The sequence below is a fragment of the Lonchura striata genome, chromosome 20 (genome assembly GCF_046129695.1).
Source record: "Lonchura striata isolate bLonStr1 chromosome 20, bLonStr1.mat, whole genome shotgun sequence".
Taxonomy (NCBI): Eukaryota; Metazoa; Chordata; class Aves; order Passeriformes; family Estrildidae; genus Lonchura; species Lonchura striata.
The window spans coordinates 7,043,736-7,065,510 of record NC_134622.1 but is presented as its reverse complement, the minus strand read 5'-3'; the positions used below and the strand labels follow the sequence as shown (position 1 = coordinate 7,065,510).

The 21,775-nt window shown below is 51.9% G+C and overlaps 1 protein-coding gene across 1 annotated transcript in view; it reads left to right on the top strand.

Annotated features, from left to right (window-relative positions):
- RTN4RL1 (reticulon 4 receptor like 1) overlaps positions 1–18,033 on the top strand; it is a 30,418-nt gene extending 12,385 nt beyond the window's left edge. Inside the window, exon 2 of the mRNA XM_021551027.2 lies at positions 14,888–18,033. Within this exon, the coding sequence (XP_021406702.1) occupies positions 14,888–16,242 (1,355 nt within the window). The 3' untranslated portion in view covers positions 16,243–18,033. The remainder of the gene's footprint in view (positions 1–14,887) is intronic.
- Positions 18,034–21,775: the final 3,742 nt, after the last annotated feature.

Genomic DNA, 21,775 nt, shown 5'->3' with positions numbered 1-21,775 from the left:
TGCGTTCCACAGGTTAATTATGCATTTTTAATTAATCACCAAGAAGAGGATGACCCATGAATAAGGGATATGAAGATCCTTCAACTGGGAATAGTTGGCAAATTGTCCCCAGGTGGGGCCATGCTGGTGTCATGGTCTCCTTGAATAACAAGACTAGCTCTAAAAATTCCTGCTTTGTGGATCTGGCATGACTGGAGGTTGTGACAGAGCTGTGCCTGTGTGGATGGGACCCCTCCTGTGCTTCATCTCCCCCTCCAAGTGGGGAGGAACCACATCCCCACCAGAGCTGTTTCTGTCCCACCTGGAAGTGATGGAGCAAGCGCAGAGAGAAGGAGGAGTGAGGCAGGGAGGGGAAAAAAAAAAATCACATGTTGTTTTAAAAAGGCATTTTTGAGTGAATGCTGAATAGGGTTTGGGAAAATTGCCTTAAAGGCCTGTTCTCTGCAGGGACGGAGCTTTTCATGGAGCAGGAGTATTCTGAAACTTAATTGCACATTTGCACGGGCTAGTGTTTTTATTTCTCTCAGGTCTCCGAGGTGGTCTTTGAAGATTGCTGTCTCTCTGTAATGGTTTTCTTTATCTCAAATAAATTCTGCACACCTGCGAGGTGGAGCTGCTTGAAAGAAATTATGTCGGAATTGGCTCTCGATTTAATAAATCTGCAAATGGAACTGGGATGCAGAGAGGCGAGGCGGCTGGTGGGGCTGGCTGCGCCTCCTCCCTGCTCCCCACCTCTCCTCTCCCTTCCCTTCTCCACCAGCCTGCTCTCAGCCCCGCCGTGGGCTGGGAAGAGTGTGGGGCTGAACAAAGCGAGTCCAGATCCTGCTTTTTCCCCCTCTGAGGGGGCTCCAGCTGAATTAGAGACCCCTCTAATGCCCACCTGGCTGCCTCCTCCAGGAACGTGCAACCCCGGCGCAAACCCATCTGCGCTTCCAAAAGCTGCCATTTAGATCCCCAGTTCTAACCTGATGGAGATGATGCTACAAGCTGAATGCCCAAGGGGTATTCCTAAGGAATGTCCTCAGGACCTTCCTTCCAGAAAGTCTGATTATCTTTCCTGGCCTCAGCTGGGAGCTGTGCTTTGCCCCTCAGCTCCTCCTGCAGCCGCCCGTCACTCGCTGCCACCATTTCTCCTTCTCCAGGAGCCCGTTCCGCGGCTCCCCGGCTCACCAGGGGATGTTGATCCAGCGCTCCATTTTGGAAGCAGCACGAAGCACTGGAGAAAAGCCCGTGGCAGGGCTGTGTGCAGGCAGACACAAATCCCCGGGCAGCCGGGGCAGCGTGTGCCGGGCAGCCCCGGCTGTCAGGCGGAGAGGGATGGGCGGCCGCGGGAGTACACAGACAGGTTAATGGCAGCCGTGGATGCTGCACAATTGGATTTCACCTCCCCGCTTCTTAAGGAACCAGCAGCTCTCCCTTGCTTAGATCCAACCCTCCTCCCGTGAGCCTCGGGATGAACTGTCACCCGTCGAAAGCTCGCCAAGGGCCATTCCAAACCCTCCCTCCCCTTTGCCGGCCTCCCCAGACACCAGGTTGCCCTCAGAGGCCGTGCCACCTCCTGTGCGAGCCCCGGCTGCTCAGGCTTCAGGTGAACAAGGCGCCGGGAGATTTTATTGCATTGCTGGATTTTGTTCCACTCTGTTATTCGCCACGATTGAATTTGCTGCACAGCCGGAGCTCCCTCGCCGCCCGCGCTGCTCCGGTGGGACCGTGACCTTGTCTGGGTGCCTCACTCAGCCCTTGGCTGGGTAATTCAGTGCTGGTGAGGGAGCTGGGCGTTCCTCAGCTTCCCACTGAGCATCCCGGCGTGGTCCCGCTCCCCTGCCTGAGCCAAATCCTCGCTCTGCTCCACTTTTAAGCGTTGACCTTGGAAATGCTTTCAGGGAAAGCGTCTGCCTTCCCATCTCTCTCCTCTCTTTCCTACCTGATTATGTCCCTCTGTCCTCATCTCCCTGAGCAGCCGCTGAGGTTTCAACGCCATGGGCATCACCGCAGTGCCTGAACCCCCTGTGCAAAGCATTCCCAAGTTTTAGTCACACTCGCTGGTTCATGGTGTCAGCTGGGAAACAGCATCTCACCTTCCTCCTGCCCTGCTCTTGCACTTACGTAAAAAACACCTCAGTTTCCTGAAAATGTAGTTTCTTGACTCCTTTGCTCTTTGGACAGAAAGCTGCGTGGCAGCAGAGCTGGCAGCATCCCACCTCTCAGTGCAGGTGGCCTTGGATCAGAGCAATCCTCTGTGGTGGCACCGATGCCACACCAGCACAGGACCAGACCCCAGCCCTTAACAGTGACACAGAGCCATTCCCGGGGCACTGGGAAATGAGGGGTCAGGGGGCAGAGCCACCCAGGAAAGCTGTGGGAGCCTGGTTCTCTCCGTGTTGACAGCGACAGCTCTTCTTCCCCACCAGCTGCGCCATGGCCGGTGCCCCGTGATTGAATTAGGGGGCTGAAACCCACCCCCCTCCCGGCCGGCCCTGGCGCGCCGGGCTCAGATGCTGAACTCGAGAGCCATAATTTAATAAATCTCAGGCAGACAGTGCTCCGAGATCTCTCGCCTCTTCCCTGCCCAGCCATGCACTGATTTATGCTCCCAGGTGATGGCTGGGGTTTTGCCTGGGATTTGTGGTCTTCCGGGGTGATCTTTTCCCAAATCAGGAGGCTTGTGGGGTGAGCTGGGAGCGGGAGCAGGGTGGTGCAGGCTGGGGTGAGTGTGGTGTTCATGTTCACTAGGCTGAGCCTTAATTTGGGGAGGAAGGAGAGATGAGGGGGGCAGAGGAACCCCATTCCTTACAGCAGCTGCCGCTCTCGGGCTGCCTGGGCACAAGGAGTTAAAAGTTGCAATTAGTAAAGTGCTGACGGTGGAAAGGTGGGGTGGAAACAAGCGGCACTAAATGAATCCTGAAAGGTTATTCCAATAAGCAGCAGCACAGTTTCCAGCTGCGCTCACTTTCCTGGGAGCTGGGGGACCAGGGAAGGGATCCAGGATGAGAGATACCAGGTGGGATGAGGGATGTAGCTGCAGGATGCTCAGGTGCCAGCAATGCCTGCCCGAGTGGAAAATATGGCAGGGGAATTAAAGCAAGAGGGGGAGAGGCCACCACACCCCAGGGAAGCTCATCCAGGGGTGAGTCCTGCCCGTTTTGTGCCCACGGTGGCTTTTCCACATGGTCCAGACCCTGTCACAGGCGTGGAGCCCCACGTGCACAGGGAATTTGGGGAGCGGGGTGAGCCACGCTGCTGGGGCAGGGAATCCTTGGAGTGTGGAGAGGGGTCTGCCAGCCTCGGCGGGGGCTGCAGGGAGGAGCATCCCGGGAAAGGCGTTGTTCTTCCAGCTGAGCAGACAGGAGCCAGCAGTGGCCTCTCCCTGCCAGACGTGGCTGTTCCAGCTCTCTGCTGGTGCAACACCACGGAGCTATTATTAGACTCCAATTTTCTGTGGGTAGCTCTGAACTCCCCGGTGCCTCCAGCAGCTCAGCAGAAGCCAGGGCAGAGCGGGATCTGCTGGCACTGGTGGGGACAAGGGTCCCTGGCGAGTTCAGAAGAGTGTGGATGGCAGTGAGGGGTGGCAGGGCCCCCCAGCACAGGGACATGGAGAGCTGAGCACCACAGCCGGGTCTGGAGCTGCAGAGCAAAAGGCAATGAGTGGTCTAACGAGAGGTTTGGCTGATGAGGAAGGCACAGAGCCCCTGGAAACACTCTTTGAGTCAGTGGCAGGTGAGAGAGATGCTGCCCCAACAGAGACATGGTCTACAAGGCTCTGCACCTCAAAGCACATCTGGATTTCACAGCACCACCCCAAAATGGAGCCACAGCATCCCCATCACTGCTGTCCTTGGCAGGAGGCACGTGGGAGCACAAAAGGGTTGTGGCACACTCACAGGACAGCCCATCCTGTGCCAGAGGAGGGCTGGGGCTGGGGTGCCATGGCATCTCCTTGCTCCCACCCTCTCCTAGCCTGGTTTCCAAGCAGGAGTGTTTAAATGCCTTTTATGTTGTGACTCAAATGATGAAAGGCCTGAAAATGGGACTAACAAAGACGAGTTGTACTTCAGAATAAAAAACCCATGAAAGCAGCAGATGCTGTCATAGGAATAAATTGTATCAACAGCAATCAGATGGGAAGTGAAAAGTCAGAATGGAGTTGCTCTGTCTTTCACGCTTCCAGTGAAAATTTATGGGTCCATGAATTTAGCCAGAGAATCAGGTAGGATGAAAGACTTTATCTGACGAGGCATTTCAAAGGATCTGGGAACCTCCAGAGATGTGGCCACTTGGACAGGGAAATGGGGCCCCTCAGTTTTAATGAGCATTTCAGTTGCCTTCCTTTATCCTTCTGCCAAGATCTTATTTTTGTTTTCTTTTCCCTTAAAACTGCCGATTTCCGTTCTTTGCGGTTTGTTTTAACTTTGCAAAACGTGCATCTGAGCAACACAACGTGAGGAGGAGGAGGGTAGAACATCCCCATCACTCCATCCAGCCCAACCTGTTGCTTCTCACCATAAACCCCTCCTAGCCCGGACGTTTTGGCCGCTGCAGGTCGGCACCACCGACCTTCAGCGTCTTCCCGGCCCTGCAATGATTTCCCATCTCCCCATCTCCCCTTTCCACAGCGACAGGATCCTACACAGGCTGTAATTAATAGAAATTAGACTGTCAGGACCTTGCAGCCCCATCCCGTAATTACTTGGCCTTGCTGTGTTGGAGGCTCAGGGATCGGCGGCGGGCTCGAGAGCTGCCGGTGATGGGAACACATCCCCTTATCAAGCTATTTTTATTAAGCTTTTAATGCAGGCATTTGCCTGGTGCTGGAGGATGTGCAGCATCTCCACAAAGTCCACTCCCAGAGGGATGTTCAGGGGGATATTTTGGGATGGAATACCGGCACTGGAGCTAGACAAAGCAGGATATTAGCAAAGTGCCGTGTCCTGACCACGTTCATCGCTTGCGCATTAATTCCCAGCACCCAACTGCTCCAAACATTCAGATTTTAGGCGTTGGCAAAGCCTTGCTGCTCAATCCTCAGGTCCCCCACATCCCCACGCACCCCAAGAGCTGTGTGGGAGAGTGACAATGCCCAACACCCAGCTGGGCTCATGGCATTTCCTACTGGCTCATTAAGCCTCCGAACGGCCCCGGATGCCGGCCAGAGGAGCGGCACAGCTCAGCTATTCACACAGCTCTGCTTTTATCACTGCCTTTTTCATGAGCTGGTAAAAAGTTCAGTGCAAAGCACAGGAGAGGCCTCTGAAAGGCAGCCGTGCTCATGACCCAGCATGCTGGCTCCAGTGGGGATGGGGTTTTGCTGGAATCTGCCGTGCTCGCTCAGCTGCTGACCCGCAGGGATGTTCACTTGGAGTGCTCCTGGCATCGCCCTGACAGGAGACCAAGGGCACAGGCAAAGGTGCTGCTGCCATTTTTGGGTGTGGGAGAGAGACCCGAGGCTGTGGGCTGGGCTCCAAATGACGCCAACACTTCTTTTTTGGTTGGGGGGAAGAAAATGTGACAGAGCCAGCAGCTTTGATGCCTGCCTGTCCGTCTCCTTCCCCCCTGCTGCAGGCAGAATGATGTGCTGCTGAACGAGGAAGAAGGTACACGCCAGGCTCCAATTTGCCCTCTTCTCCACCAAACACAAGGACATTCAGCAAATCTCAAATGCAGAAAGGCTGAAAAGGGATGATGACAGAGAGCCCATGCGGCACGGTACAGAATTCGCCTGTGGATCTCGGTGCCACCGGACACTGCTGGGGTCGGGACCTCAGCAGGATTACAAGTTTATAGGACTAATGCCCTCCCTATTAGCTGTGCTTGCATGAAACCATATTTGCCTCCCTCTGTTGAGTTGCTGTCCGCTCCCAGCTCCAGCCAGGTAAAGATCCATCCAGCACATCCCTGCTTTTCCACAGCCTCCAGTTTTTCCATCTCCTGTGGATGCGTGCTGGATGGGGCAGCCGAGCGTGCACTGAGAGCCCGGGCAGCTGTCACTTTGCTCTTCCATCTCATATTTGCTCAGTTTTGGCTGTATTTCTGATCCTAAAGAAACCCTCCGTAGCTCCTGGCCAGCTGCTGGCAGGGAAGCAGGCTGGTGAATCTGCTTTCTCTACACATGAGCTTGTTCAGCGTTTGATACCGATCTGGCTGGTGCTCAGCTGGGGTGGGTTTTGTCATTTCATCTGCAATTGTTTTGCTGTAAAGCACCTCGAAGGGTTCACTCCCCGGCTGCTTTACAAAGGACACCGTTCTTATTACTGCTGTGAATGAAGTGCTTTGCATTTCTGTGAATGGGAAGGAAAACTTGTCACCTCGGGACAAAAAGGGAGTGGAAGTATCTGATGATCCCCTGAGACGCCTCAGACAATCCACTAAGCTCAAGTCATCCTCCTGTATTTCTTTCCTCGGGGGCAATTGGAATTATTAGTCCCTTCTCAAAGACCTCGAGATCTCCCTGTCCTTTGCCAGATTCTATCCCGGCTGCACTGCAGGCTGCTGGCAGGTCCTGCCAGAGCCCTGTCCTGTGCAGGGGACCAGCAGAGGCTGCCTGGTGCCCGCTGGGGTCAGGACAGCAGTGCCAGGAGCTGCTGAAACTCCTGTCCGTGCCTGCAATCCTGCTCAGGGTGTTCCCTGGTCCATGCCCTTCTCTCCCGGAGAAGCAGGAGCATCCTGGTGTGCACTGACACCTCCAGCCACAGCAGGACCCAAGCATTCCTGCATTCCAAAAAGGTCCCAGTGGCTTTGGAGATGCACGGTGGGGTGGGACACAGGGGCACAACAAACCCTGCAGCAGCCCCAGGAAAAGAGGATGGTCTGTCTCCTCCTCCTCTGTCTCCAGGGACAGGACATGGGGCAATGGTTGCACCAAGGGAGGTTTAGACTGGACATTAGGAAGCATTTCTTCACTGAGAGGGTGGTCAGACCTGAGAGGTGGCTGATGCCCCGAGCCTGTCAGTGTTCCAGAGGCATTTGGACAGTGCCCTTAATAACAAGCTTTAGCTCTTGGGCAGATGGAGCAGATTATCATTGTAGGTCCCTTCCAACAGAAATATTCTATCCCATCCCATCCCACCCCATCCCATCCCAGATCTGTCTCCAGCTGCTGCAAGCAGCAGCCCAGCCTCTGATTTAAACAGTTTTCTCCCAAAGCTGAGGTGCTGGGGTTGCTCCCTGTGCCTGCAGCTACAGGACCAGCAGCATCCCACTGCAGTTTTCCACCAAGGGCATCCCTGCCGTGGAAGGTGTGCTCAGAATTGGGGTTAAGCAGAGCAGATTATTCTGGGAAAACACACTCTACGCTCCCTCTGCTTCTGCGTGTGTTAGTCCTGAAAGAAGCATTTAAATTAAATAAATTTCTATAGCCAAGTTTCAATCCCACAGCCACTTCTACCATTGACCTCCTTTTCCCCTCCTTTTTCTTTAGCTTGAGAGCAGGAGGAGGAGATGCAGACAGAGAGGAGTGCTAATTAAACAGGGAGTTCCACATTAGGGTACAAATCCTCTGGACTAGCACAAACCCTGCCAATTTCTGCATTTATTTATTATTTTTTCAGTAGAATTGTAATTTCCAATGGTGCCTCCAGCACCAGGAGAGAGTTCAGGGGCTGCTCTTGGAGAGGATTAGCACGCTGGAAGCATTATTACTTTCCTTCGCTGTGAATTCAGGAGTGATTCCCTGACGGCTGCACTCTATATAGAAGTGAATCGGTGCTAATTTGTTTTTTGAGGATCACACATCCACCAACATGTGAAAGACAATCCTGCTTCTCGATGTATATTTTGAGCCAGTGCTACAGCAAACAACGGAAAATAAGCAAGCAAAGGAATCCAGACCTCCCTCGCCCGGAAAGCCAGAGCTGGAAAGGAGCGGACTTTCATTATTTTTTGTCTGTGTGAGTTGGTTCTGCATCTTTCCAGAAGTATTTTGGGTTTTGGCCCTGCTGCCCATGGCAATAGAGAGCAGGGGTTTGGGCAGCTCTCACATGGAAAGCCTCAGGGACGCTGTGTTGGACGGGATGGCAGAGAGACTGAGCATAAAAGGCTCCTTCTATTTTCCTGTTAAACCATCCTCGGGTTTAACTGCGAGAGAGGAATAAATGAACTAATTGAATCTGTAACTATGGAGGGACTGGGCACCTGGCAGGGGAGCAGCAGCCCCGCCACCCATTGCTCCTCTCTCTTTATTTGTGTGATTCAGAGGGACATGGTCTGTGGGGAGATACCAGAGCCGGCTGAAATGGAAGACAAAGCTATTGTTTCAAACAGAGTTATTGATTTTTACATTATTACACTATGAAATTTATGGTCTGGTTTCAAACTGCAATAGGAGTTAATGACCACCATCCAGAAACTTCCAGGTGACCTTGGCCTTGACTTTGGTGGGGGAAGGTGAACATCTCCAGTTACCAGGTCAGCAAATGTAAATTGAAGATGCAACACCCTAAAAGACTGGATTTTGGGGTGCTGCTGACCCTGGGTCTCCACCCTGAGCTTGAGCTCACAGCAAACCCCAAGCTGGTTGACAGCTGTGATGGAGTGAGGGAATTGGACCTTCTCAGCTCCAAACAAAAGTTGTTCTTCCTGTTAAGCCACGTTTTTCCCCCAGCCAGAAACACAGAGCTCCTGAGCACGGTTCTCCATCCTCAGCTGAGCTCCCAGCACGGCTTGGCTGCCCAGGGGTTTGCTCCTTTCAGTCAGAGCTGGAGAAAAGCAAACCAAGGAGCTCTGGGATGGGTGAGGAGCACCCAGGGAGAGGAGGCAACACAGCCCAGAGCAGGAGAAACCCTGTGGGAGGGGAGAGCAAAGGGCAGTGCCCAGAGCAGGCAGCCTGTTCCTGATTCCAGCTCTCCCTTCTCGGTCACAGGAGGAGGATTTGCTTTCAGAGTGACCAAAAGGACATTTGTACCACTTAACACATGAGATACTGGTGACACAGAAGGCTTTGCAAAGGTACTCCCCAGTCTACTGCCTTTTCCTGGCTTTTCTTTAAAAGGTACCTCCTGATGCATCTTTTGGCACCAGTCTCTTCCCAAAGCTTTCCTTTGCACGATTCCTTCCAAATTTCCTTGTATGCTTCTTCCTGTGGGAACAGTGTTTCCACTTGCCAGCCAAGGAAGGCAATTTCCAGCTGCTGGAGAAGGATTTTTTTTTCCTTGTAGTGCCATCTCCCTGGAACATCCCTGATGCTGCACCCCGAGCTAAAGTCGTGTGAAGCCAGTAGCCTCCAAGCTCATCTTCTGCCTCGGAGGTCATAATTGCCATTAAATCACAGCTTGCCTAACCAAATTATGCAAAACCGAAATTATCTCCAATGATTTTTATGTTGCTGAAATGTTCCAGAACTGCCGGGGTGATGACTGGGGGATTGGGAGCAGCTGTCACTCCATCAGAAACCATAACTCCAAACAGCTGGGATCTGTCAGTTATTTATGACACCGGTCGCAAAAAAAAAAAAAAAAAAAAAAAAAAAAAAAAAGATGAAGGTGGATGGGTGGCTGCCACTGTCTGGCTGAAAGGCAGCTCGTGCAGGAGCAAAGCTTCATGCTGTGTCCTGGTGCTGGGAGCTGCAGCTGATGTTTTGGGAGCAATGCCAGTGAGGATGTTCCTGCTGCAGGACCGTGGGGCAGCACCTAAGGGGCTTTGCACAGAGGCTGAAAGGGAGCTGCTGCTCACTGGGGAATTCAGGCTTTGTGACAGTCAGCATGGGCATGTTTATTGTATCCTCTGTGTTGAAAAAATAAAAAAACAAAAGAGAGAATAAGAGGACCCTGCAGCTGCTAAGCAGAGTCTGATGCTGCTTTGTTGAACCGTCCCAGATCCTGAGTTTGGCTCTTGGCTCGTGCCCAGTTGCTTTTGCCACTCTGTCCTTGCCTTTCATCGTCCTTCACTTAGCTGATGAAATTGTGAGCATCTGAGGCTGCTTTTTCTCCCTAAACAACAGTTTCTCTCTATGTGAACATCCAATTCTGAGGTCGTTCCCAAGTTTCAAAGTGTACTTTCCCCCCGGGGGTTGTAGTCATGTCTTTGTGCACCAGCTTGTTAGGGGTGGATTTTGAAAAATCCTTTGATAGATTCAGGGTGGGAGCAGGACAGGAAAATCTCTGTCTAGAGCTCAGTGAGGTGCTGGTGTTAGAGCAGGTGTGAGTTTGGCCTCAAAAGAGGGTGACTGATGAGGAAGCTTCTCCCTTTTTGATAATCCCGCCTGTGAGCAGATGCTTTCTCCCCACTTGTAGCGCACTCCGGTTAAGTATTATTATTTATATTATGTAGTAGCTATACATAGTGTTTTATGGCAGTAAAGATACATAAATCAGCAACCAGAAGACGAGGGCTTTGCTCTAAAGAGCTTATAAATCTAACAGCTTGAGCAGCCCTGGTAATGGACACAGTAAGCAGACAGTCAAGTTGCATGTAGACATGAGCTAAGATGGGTCTCCCAAAGCAGATGGTGGGTTTAGGAGAGATTTGGAAGAGAAGCAACCTGCTCCACCCTCGAGAGCGGATTCTCCTGCTGGAGAATTAGACAGGCTTTGACCCATATAAGCTTGTCCGGGTGGAGAGGTGAAAATACCCATCTGAGAGAAGCAGCTTGCCAAGAGGGAATGGGCTGGGGGTGCTGGGGTTTGTGGCAGGGGGTGTCCTGCAGTGCATCCCCCCAGGGACAAAACCATCCTTGTCCTAGGTGATGTCTTGGCCCCGAGTCTGAGCCTCCTAATGAAAGTAAGGGGCACCATGTTCTAAAGAAACCGAGTCCCTGCCTGGCTTAGAGGTACAGTGAAGTGTTCTAAACCTTAAAAAGCAAGAAAAGTGCTGGGGCAGGTACACATGGCTCTCAGAGCAAGTGGCACTGCAGAGTCAAGAGTCCCTGCCGTGGTGGCAGAGAAGTGCTCCAACCCTTCAAACCATCTGTCTTTGATCTTGGGTATCAAACTAGGGTTTGTTGTTCTTTTTTTCAAATTTCTTCCTGTGCTGGCACCGGCCTGGGAGGAACCTGGTCTGGGCTGGAGAGAGATGTGCAGTGTCTGGCCGATCCTGCTGGCTCCGGGTGTCTGCATTCTTCTGGCTGCCTTCAGCTCTTGCACAAATTGAGGCTTCACGCTAAATGCATTACACTGTATAACAATTAATCCCGTGCTACATATAGAAAGTCCTTACTCATCAATAATGCATGTGGGAGGAGTGATTTTCACTCTCAGTAATAAAGCTAAGACAATGGAAACAAGCAGGTAATGGAGAACATTTATAACGATGTTAATCTAATAACGAGTCTAATGCTGTTAAAAGTAAGACTGCAAACTGGACGCATCCAAAGATAAATTATTTCAAGCATTCATTAACTGATGCCTAATTAATGCCCAATTAGAGGGATGTTACATGGGAAATGGTTTGGACAGTCAGACGAATTCATTGCAATCACTGAAACCTCAGTCAGAAGCAGGAGGCAGCAGAAGGACGCGGCGAGCAGAGGCTGGGGTGACACAGCACGTCAGTGGCAGGAAGGCAGGAGATAAACACCCCTTTGCTGGTTTTATCCATGTCAGCGGGGATTTGGTTTTACTCACTGCACCAGCAGGTTTCTGGAGGATTTTTCTGTGCTGCTTTTGAAGCTCTCCCTCCCCGGTGAGCTTCAACACTCGGGCTGGTGACCCTCTGTGTACCTCACAACCTTTACAAGATGAAGTTGAAAGGGCTGAGTCAGGAATAACAAGTTAGACAGGGTCAAACTCTCAGGAGAGCTGGGCTGGGGCCTCTCAGGTGTTTTCCAGTCTGGGAAGCCCAGTGAGACCCAAGTGCTCCTGGCTGTCACGCCCCAGTGGGATTTGGCTGCTGGATATCCCAGTGCTGGTGTTACCAGCCTCAGGAGCTTCATGGCTTCATGACCTCTTTGCTTTTTGGGGATCTCCTTCCCAGATCTAAACTGGGACCAGTCCTAGACCATGCCAGGAGCAGCTTCTCACAGCACTAAGCACTCAGCAGGTTTTACAGGCTTGGAGGGAAGGCCTCCTTGATGAGACCACAGGCTTTGTGTGCGTCCACGGGGAGTCCAGACCTTCACAGAATCACAGATTGCTTTGGGCTGGAAGGGATGTCAAAGAAACCTAGGGCAGGGACACCTTCCAGTAGGACCAAGTTGCTCCAAGTCCCACCCAGCCTGGCCTTGGACACTTCCAGGGATGGGGCACCACAGTTTTTCTGGGAAGCCTGTGCCAGTGCCTCACCACCCTGGCAAGGAAAATTCCTTCCTTATACCTAATGTAAACCTACTCCCTATCCAAGTCCTGTTGACCTTTACTTTTCTAACTATCCATCCTTCTGTTTCCCCATTCTCCTTACTCCCAAGATGCAGTAGGGATAAAAACTTCCTTGTCTTTTCTTCCCACCATCCTGTTCTCGGCAAGCTGAGAACCAATAACAACCCCAGCCTATCCTCACGGCCATCCCTGGCTGCAGGAATCCCATCTCTCTCTCTCCATAGGAACTCCAGCCATTAACTCACAGCCGCCTGTTAATTAAAGAGATGGACTCAGTTCCCTCTGACCTTTACCTCCAGAGCTATCCCTGCAGGCAGCGAGCTGTTAAACGCTGCGTTCCCTTTCGGCAGGAGCCTCTACCTTGGCCATGCTCCAGGGAGGCCTGGGCTGCCTTGGTCCATCACCAAGCTTTGCTAACAGCCTCCTGTCATCACCATGCCTATACGTGAAATCCTGTATGCTCCCAGATCCCTGCCCGGCTCCACCTCCCGTCAGTAATCCCGTTAGCCTGGCAACTGTCGTGTCACGGAAGAGCGCATAAAACTGTTGTTTGGAAGCAATATGTAATCTTCCAACCTGCTGCGTGTAGCTGGGAGATGGTTTATTGATTCAGACCCTTGTGATTTGGTATTTGCAATAACAGACTCTGCATGTGGGAGATCGTCACAGCACTTGTGCCTGGCAGGGCTTTACTAATAAACATCAGACCTACGGAAGGCGCCGTGCTCCGGTGCCACCGAGGTAAGCCGGGGGACGTGGAGTCGTCCCACCTTGGTGGAGCACATCCTCGAATTAAAAAACCCAGCAGAATATATCTGCAAACATTGCTTTATCTCTCCCATTGTAGGATAATCACAATATCCTCAGGATACTGCTGTTTCCCGGGCTGTGAGTGGCAGCCAGGGCTCCCGTTTTGGCAGGGAGCTCTGGGTACTCAGCACGATGCTCCCACCAGCGCAGCCCCTCGCTCATCGTGCACAGGCACGACAGCAAAGCCAAAATGCTACGGCAGCGACTTGGAGAATGTTCCTTTTCCTACACAGCCGTAGGAGTTGTCGCGAATTCAGCGTTCCCGACTCACCAGCCCTTTTTGGCAGTGGCGCAGGGATGAGACATCCCTCCTGGTAGCCCGTGCTTCGTTTCTGAAGGGCAGTGCCTGGAAGTCATCCCCCTCATTCCCATTCCCAGGCAAGGCTTGATCCGATGCTTTGGGCAGCAATGCTATTTTTTTTCCTATTAACCGCCCAGTCAGCGATGACTGGCTCTTACTGGTGATTTATGGAGAGTGAATAACCCAGTTTATCTAAAATATGTGGCAACTTTGCCTTGAAAGGACGGATCTAGATGGATGGGTCACCTGCTGTTAACTAAACGGCAATAGATCTGCATACCAGGGAAAAGGCGACGGCAACCACACAGTTACATTTCAAACACAATTAATAAGAAAACAGTGAGGTTTTTGTGCCTCCAACTTGTATTAGGCTGTAGGCACTGAAAAGAGGGACTGTAAAAGCCCAAGGGGTCCTGGCTCTTGGACTAGCTGGTGATAACGACGTGGAGTAATTAGAGATGAACTCCACTTCCACTCTCGTTTTTCAGATTAGTACAAGCTGAGTAGGACTCGTGGGCAGGATGGCACTGGCAGCTGTGCGCTGCTCCACTGTTACTCCTTTTCCCCGTAAAGTCCAGAGGCAGAATTCATTAGACATGAGCAAATTTTGCATGTAAGAGGAAAAAGCCAAATCTAGGAGGAAAATCTGAATGAGAAATGACAAGTGTGGTGCAATGAGTCTGAAAAGCCACTCGGCGCAGAAGGAATAGCCTGAAAGCAAGCCTGGTGTGAGGAGTGGGAGCGAGACGGGAGCGGGGCGGCGAAACCGGAGCTCTGAGGAGCTGAGCAGAGGGAGGGGATGATTCTGCCTCGTTCTCTGCTGCGAGAAAGCCCCAGCCACAGGCACATTCTGTAGCATTAGAGGATGCAATATGCTTTGCCACAGGACATCCATTTAAAAATATGTCTGAGCATCCCACTTCCAAACGGAGTTTTCAGCTCAGCCTTTTCCACCAACTGCTGACAACATATTTCCCTGTAAATCACTCGGGTTTCGGGGTGGATGGTGGTGTCTAACAACTGTAGTGAAAGGAGACGGTGGGGATGGGTCTGTGCCTTTGGGGGATGCACTGCACACGTGTAATTTTAGGTAGTTCACTGGGAAGTGCTGAACCTCCGCAGCTTTTCCTCTCCGATACGTGCAGGCGATTTAACAGATGCATTTCAGGAGGAGTGAGGGTTTGAATTGCCTCTGTTTGCTCTCACACCGCGGCGTTTCCTTGCCTGCGGCCAAGGGGCTCTGCTGCCTGCGCGAATTCTCAGCGAGAAAGTTTCTCCTGCCCGTTCGGGGCTGCGAACACGAGCAGCCGCCTGTTGCAGGCAGGGAGAGGAGGCAGGGAGTACTCCACACATCACGTTTTAGCTGCCGTGGGTGATGAGCCTACTCATCACAGCCGCGTGGGTAATTCATGAGCAGAGAGGAGGGCTGAGCTAATTGGGGGCGTTTTTCACCCGGAATAGTCTCCGCAGCAGCGATGGGTGGGCGGGAGGTGCCCGGTTCCCGCTGACGCCGCTCTCCCCTCTCTCCGCACAGGGGGGTTTGCGGAGCTGCTGCTGGTGCTGCTGGGGCTGAAGGTGCCCGGTGCCCTGGGCTGCCCCACCGACTGCGTGTGCTACCCCTCCCCGATGACCGTCAGCTGCCAGGCTCACAACTTCGTCACCATCCCCGAGGGCATCCCCGAGGACAGCGAGAGGATCTTCCTCCAAAACAACCAGATCACCTTGCTGCTGCGGGGCCACTTCAGCCCTTCCATGGTCACCCTCTGGATCTACTCCAACAACATCACCTTCATCGACCCCAACACCTTCGATGGGTTCATCAACCTGGAAGAGCTGGACCTGGGGGACAACCGCTATTTAAGGGCTTTAGCTGCAGACACTTTCCAAGGGCTGGTGAAACTCCACGCCTTGTATCTGTACAAGTGCGGGCTGAGCTCTCTCCCCAGCGGGATTTTTGGTGGCCTCCACAACCTGCAATACCTTTACCTGCAAGACAACCACATTGAGTTCCTTCAGGATGATATTTTTGTTGACTTGGTTAACCTCAGCCATCTTTTTCTCCATGGAAACAAGCTCTGGAGCCTCCATCAGAACACGTTCAGGGGACTAATAAACCTGGATCGGCTCCTCATCCATCAAAATCAGCTGCAGTGGATTCATAGGCGGGCTTTTCATGACCTCCGAAGATTGACCACCCTTTTCCTGTTCAACAACAGCCTCTCGGAGCTGCAGGGGGACTGCCTGGCCCACCTGGGAGCCCTGGAGTTTCTCAGGCTGAACGGGAACCCGTGGAGCTGCGACTGCAAAGCCCGTTCCCTCTGGGAATGGCTGCACAGGTTCAGAGGCTCCAGCTCCAGCGTCATCTGCGAGTCCCCCGAGCAGATGCACGGCAAGGACCTCAAGGTGCTAAGAGCAGAAGACTTTAGGAACTGTTCAGGGTCCGAGTCGCTCCACCAGATGAAAACACACACCTTCTCTACGGCGGACAGAGGAGCCTCCAAATCCCACCACCCTCACCACTCCTCCAAGGAGAAGGGGAAGGAGCGAGGGGCTGAGAACAGTTTGCACAGCAACCAGCCCGCCGGCTCCCGGCCGGGCTACCGCAAACCCGGCAAGAACTGCACCAGCCACAAAAGCCGTAACCGAACCTCCAAGCCGGTGTCCTTGGGGCCGCGCAAAAACGGGCAGGAGGTCCTAGACTATGTGCCTGATTATCAGCACAAGTACAGCTTCGGGGCCATGCCCACGCTGTCCCCCAGGCGCAAGGGTAAGTGCACCCGGCGGACGCCCATCCGCCCGCCCAGCGGGGTCCAGCAGGCCGCCGGCTGCCCGGGGCTCAGGGCGTCCCTCCTGGTTTTTATGGTGGTGTTGGCGGCTGTCATCCGCTGAGCCCCCCAGCCCCGGCCGCGGACGGAGCGGAGCTGTACTGCCACCAATCTACAAAGGACCAGAGTTTCTTTTCTTCTTCTTTTTTTGTACGTGGCTCAGCGTTGGCCTGGCGAAGGGAAGAACGTTGTCTCGGCTTCTGAGGGTTGTCTCCGTGCCCGGCCGGACTGTGCCGAGCGCAGCGGGAGCAGATTAAAAGGCATTATCACACCTTGTCACAAACAGCCTAACCGAGCACCTACAACAATGACAACAAAAAAGCCAACCTTACAAAAAGCAGATAACAGGGATGGTAACCAATGCGTCGGTGACAGCACCCAGACAAATGGACTGTATCCATGCTCTTGTGAAATCCCGTTCATTTGAGAGCGCTCCGAACGACCCCTCCAATTACCTGAAGGAACATAATTGCTGTAAAAACCATCACCGATTAAGCCTACACTGTTTCTCTCTGAAAGTGAGTGCAAGGACACTGATACCGATGTAATCAGGACATTTGGTTCTCCCACGTTTTAGCCCTTTTGGCTCCAAACCCAGAGGCCAAAGTTGGCTGGGAATCTCTTAGAAGACAATCTCAAACCCCTGAATATCTCAGGCATTACAGCAGAACAGGGCTTGCCTGCTGGGCTTGGAGTAGCCAACAACCAAAGGAAAGACTGATTAGAGGTGGAATTAAACAAAAAAGAAAAAAAAAAAAAGAAAAAGAAACAAAAAAAACAAACCCAACACATAAAGAAATGAGGTACCTGCAGGAGGTGTGTTTTTTGTAACCATGTTCACACATCTGAGGAAAAAACCCCAACAATTGCACAGGCTCCCCCTATTCCCCCTCAATTATCCATATGTATGTCTTACAATGTTTATAAACTATATGGAAACTGTATCTTCAGAACTAAGGATTGTATTATTGAATTTATAGCAGACCAGTATATGATTTTTTTTTTTCCTTGAGAAAACAAACCGGCAGCAGTGCCTACAGATGCTGAAAGCCATCGGGCGGGCTCAGTACACGCGGGGGAACCACAACGGACCAATGTTCTCAGCAATTCAGAGCACTAAACTTTGGGAGGGGTTGGGGGGTGGTTGTGTGTGATGCAGCAAAGTCCATACCCAGAGAGCCAAAATTCACCCTTACACCCTAATTTGTAACCCGTGGTGGGGGAGAGAGAGATTAATTAGCCCAAATAAATAGAGCTGCAGAGCTCTGTCTCCGGAGAGCACTCGAGGCCCCGGGGAGGAATGGGGCTGGTTTTGGGGCTAGAGGCAGAGAGCGGCTTCCCAGCCGTGGCAGTGGCGTGAGGACCTTTATAGCTGGACTAAGGTTTTCACTGGGGCAGCAAGGAGCAGCTCCCAGGCTGCAGGTAGACCTGACAGAGTCAGGAGGGGTTTTGTTTCTTAAAAGGAACAGATTCTGGAAGAGTGAGAATAGGGAGAAACTACAGTTTGTAGAGGACCGGCAAGAAGCGCGGTGCCCAAGGGTTCTGGTCCATGGCAGGAGAGAGGAAATCTGTGGTCCAAGAGAGCTGTACAAAGGGGGTGGTGGGGAGGTGGAGGAGAGGGAGCAGGACATCCTGTTCCCCTCTTCCTGGGCTAAACCATGTGCTGGAAGGATGTGTTTGCTGGTCGGGGGCATGGCAGAGCCGGCAGCTCCACCAACAGCAGCCCGTGGGCTCGGGGAGGTGCTGCCCAAATTCTGCAGTTGGTGTGAATTCCTTGTCAGCGTGGATATGTGAGACCAAACAGACACTGAAGTTAATGAAACAAGGGAAATAAAAGTGATCTTGGACAAGAAAAGGCTTCTGTTCTTTCCATAACCATATCTCAGTGGTGGTGTTTTGAGCCTGTGGCTCAGGTGAGGGGCTGGAAATCCTGAGAAAAACAGCTGCAGTTTTCCATCAGACACACAATTAGCTCCAGGAAGGATGGGCTAGCTGGGGAAATCTGCTCTCCCAACCACTTTGGGGAAGGGGAGAGCGTATTTACACAGCGGCAGATCCCTTGGAGATATGTGGAAATAGAAAGGGAAACTCCCACTGAAAAGGGAAGCAGAAAATTCCCTGATGCACTTGTGTTTACGAGCAGTTGGATGGTGAGAGTGGGAAGCTGGAGGGGCATGGCCTCCTCTGTCCATCTTGCAAGCAAGGAAAGCCAGAGGCTTGGATGCTTCTGTTTTAGACTCCCTTCCTGGGGAATAGCAAGAGTAATTGTGGGAGGAGAAAGGAAGAGGTTACTTCATCAAGTCTCTGCCTTCCAGCTCCTACCCAAACTTTTCTGTCTACAGGGCTCTAAAGCTCCACTAAAGGGATGTCCAATGCAGCCAGAACAAATAATCCGTGATCTGAAATAGCTCCCTCATGTCCTACTCTCTATAACCAATAGCAACTGAATGAGTCTGGCACTGTCCCTCAGAAGTGGAGCATGTTGTTATGTTGGTTATTTCGTTTCATACTCTGGAAATCAAAGCTCTCAGTGGGAGAATGAAGAAGAGAAGCACTTTATTAATTTTTTTTTAAGTCTGCGTGTAACTCCTGTAATATAGGAGTGAAATGTCAGCATAGGAGATGCTAATGTTTTATAAATGATTTGGGTGCAGCAGGCACGGTGGATAGTCTTTGAGATGAATTATATTAGAACAGACTACGCCTGGCTCAAAACCATAATTGTATTTTTAGTATCTTTTCCTTTAACATGTAGGAAAAATAAAGGCAACTCCATGGTGTATTACAAGCCTTGTCAATCAAGTGCTCTAACTCCTGGTGATAAAGGCAACTGTTTAAAAACCAGAAGGGAGACATGATACACTGCTAAATAGGAGATGTCTCTTGACATGGCATTGTGGTTTAACCTGGCAGGCAGCTGAACACCACATGGCCGTGCTGGAATTGGGGAGAGGATTGGGAAAAATACTAGTGACATTCATGGCTTGAGATAAGGCTGGTTTAATAGGACAGAAATGGGAGAAATCATAATAGCAACAATAGAATTGGAATATGCTAACCAAGTGATCACGACACAGTTCCTCACCACCTGCTGATGCCCAGCCAGTCCCTCAGTTTATATACGGACCATGATCCCATTTGGTTTAGGATATCCCTTTGGCCAACTGGGATCAGCTGTCCCTTCCCAGTTTATTTTGCCCCACAGCATCCTCAGAGGAGCAGAAAAGTCCTTGACTCGGGGCAAACACGGCTGAGCAACATCAAAAAATCCATGTGTTATCAAAACTATTCTCATCCCAAACCCAAACCACAGCTCCTAGAAAAAAAATCAACTAACCCAGCCCAAACCAGGACACACAGGGTCCTGATATTCCTCCTGTCTCCTCCTTAGCTGCCATCCCTCCCTGCTCCCATCCTTCTTGCACGACCACAGCTCTTTGAGGATAAACTAAATTTTTATGGCATGCTCTGCCACTCGGGCTCAATAACGAACTTCCCTCGGCCCTGGGTTCATGCTCATGTGTCTTTTCCCCAGCTCCTTCCTACAGCATGTCTTCATGCATTTTGCATGTTGCTCTGAGGCCCGGCAGAAATCCCCTCTCCTTTGAGGCAGCAGCTCTCCGGTCGAGCGGACGTGGGTGCGACCCAGACGTGCCAGAGGTTGTCTGACTCAGGCTGGAGATAAGTTGGAGAAGCTTGGCATCTCGTTAGAGTTGCTCCCAGACGCCCAAGGTGTCTGGGCAGGGGTAGAGAGCTGATCCCCAGAGTGGTGGGAAGCACCAGGGCCGCTCGGAGGTGATGCTGGGCTGGAGCCTGGAGGTGATGCTGAGCCAAGGGGACGAGGCTCAGCCACGTGGCAGGAGCTGCACCGGCGTCACCACAACCCCTACGGGCTCGGGGCAGTGTCTGGAGAGGGGCCCAGTGGGAAAGGACCTGGAGGTGCTGGGCAGCACTGGCTGAGCATGAGCCTAGGTGGGCAAGAAGGACAAGGGCACCTGGCTTGGGGTCCCCGTTCCTGGAGGGATTTAACAAAGCTGTGGATGTCCTTGGGGACATAGTTTACTGATGGCCTTGGCTGTGCTGAGGTAACTATTGGACTTTATCACCGCAGAGGTCTTTTCCAACCTAAGTGATTCCATGATTTTATACATTCTAAACCCTTCCATGCTCCTGTCACAAGCTCATCCTTTGGATCCCTCTCAGGGTGGGGGCAGACAAGCCCTGTTGCCTGGGCAGACACTGCCAGTAGCTCCCCACGGCTCAGCTGTGAGCTCCACACACCTCCCCTGGGAAAAATGTCACCTAAGTTTTTATTTGCTCATCAATTTGCCTTTCCTTTAGTGTTCTCCAGTCTGTGCTGCTCTGGAAGATGAGACCCGTCCCTGTTGTTGTGGCTGCTTTCCCCTTCCTTCCATCAGTGAGCTTGAATGCTCTGACTTTGGGCTGTTCCTGCAAATCCTTTCCATTAAAAAAAAATAAACACCAGAGAACCCAGAAGAGACCCCAGACTGTGCCTCTGGAATCTCACTCCCAGCAGCAGAATCCCGTTTCCTGAGTCGGAGCCAATTTTCTCTCCTTTGTACCACTTTTCCACAGTTTCATCCCATAATTGCTAATATAGAGCTTTTCGTAGATGCTTTGAAATCAGAAACCACGCAACACTGCATCTCTTTTATCCTCCCAGGCAGGATGAAAAACCAAACACCTCTTGGATACTGAGAATAAATTTTTAGTTTATCAGCCTAAAGCAACATCACGAGACTACAGTTTCTCCTGTATTCCCCCTCACTTCCCAGACCACGCTTCTGCCCCCCCTGCACCTATTCCAAACTATTTCCTTTGTCTCAGAAAGTTTCTTTGTGACACGTTCCCCTTCAGAGGGACAGTGCAGAACAAAACCACCACATTTCTTGCAGCTAAATAACACTTTTCTTGCAGTCCTTCAAGTTTATCCTTCCCTAAATCCCCTGCCTGTGTATTCTTTCCCTGTCTTAGCTTCAACCACTCCCCCAGGAGCACTTCCCAAGAGCCCATTTCCCATTACCAAGATTATTTCCCTTTTCATCCCTATCTCCTTGAGCTCCTGCTGGTTAGCACCAACCCCCTGTGCCCCCAGCCCCCCTTACCACATCCAGCAGCCCCTGAGCTTTGGAGAAACACGAGATACTGACACCAGTGCTGGTGGGAACAGTGATTCCAGGGATGCTGTTGTATTCCTGGCTGCGTTGGAGTTTGTGGGTTACAGATGGAAGCAAAAGCAACTCTGAAAGCAGGACACAGGTGCTCACGCTCTGCAATGTGTGTTTTTGGGGAAGGTGTCATGCTGACGAGCCAAAAACATCTCTGCCCACATAAAAGCAGCCCCAGAGCAGCACCCCTCCAGGGTCCCCACCCAGCTCTGTCCTCCCCTTCCCCAGCCTTCAGCAGGGAGAAGGATGTGGCAGCTCAGTGAGCACCTCTCTGGTCCCCACTCGAAGGAAGCCTACTTGGTGAACAGCACAAGTCCCTCGTTACCCAGCTCCCTGCTGGAAATAGCTGCTCAGTAAATCCATTTTCCCCCCCCCAACCCTGTGAACACGGGTGAAATTCTCCCCACA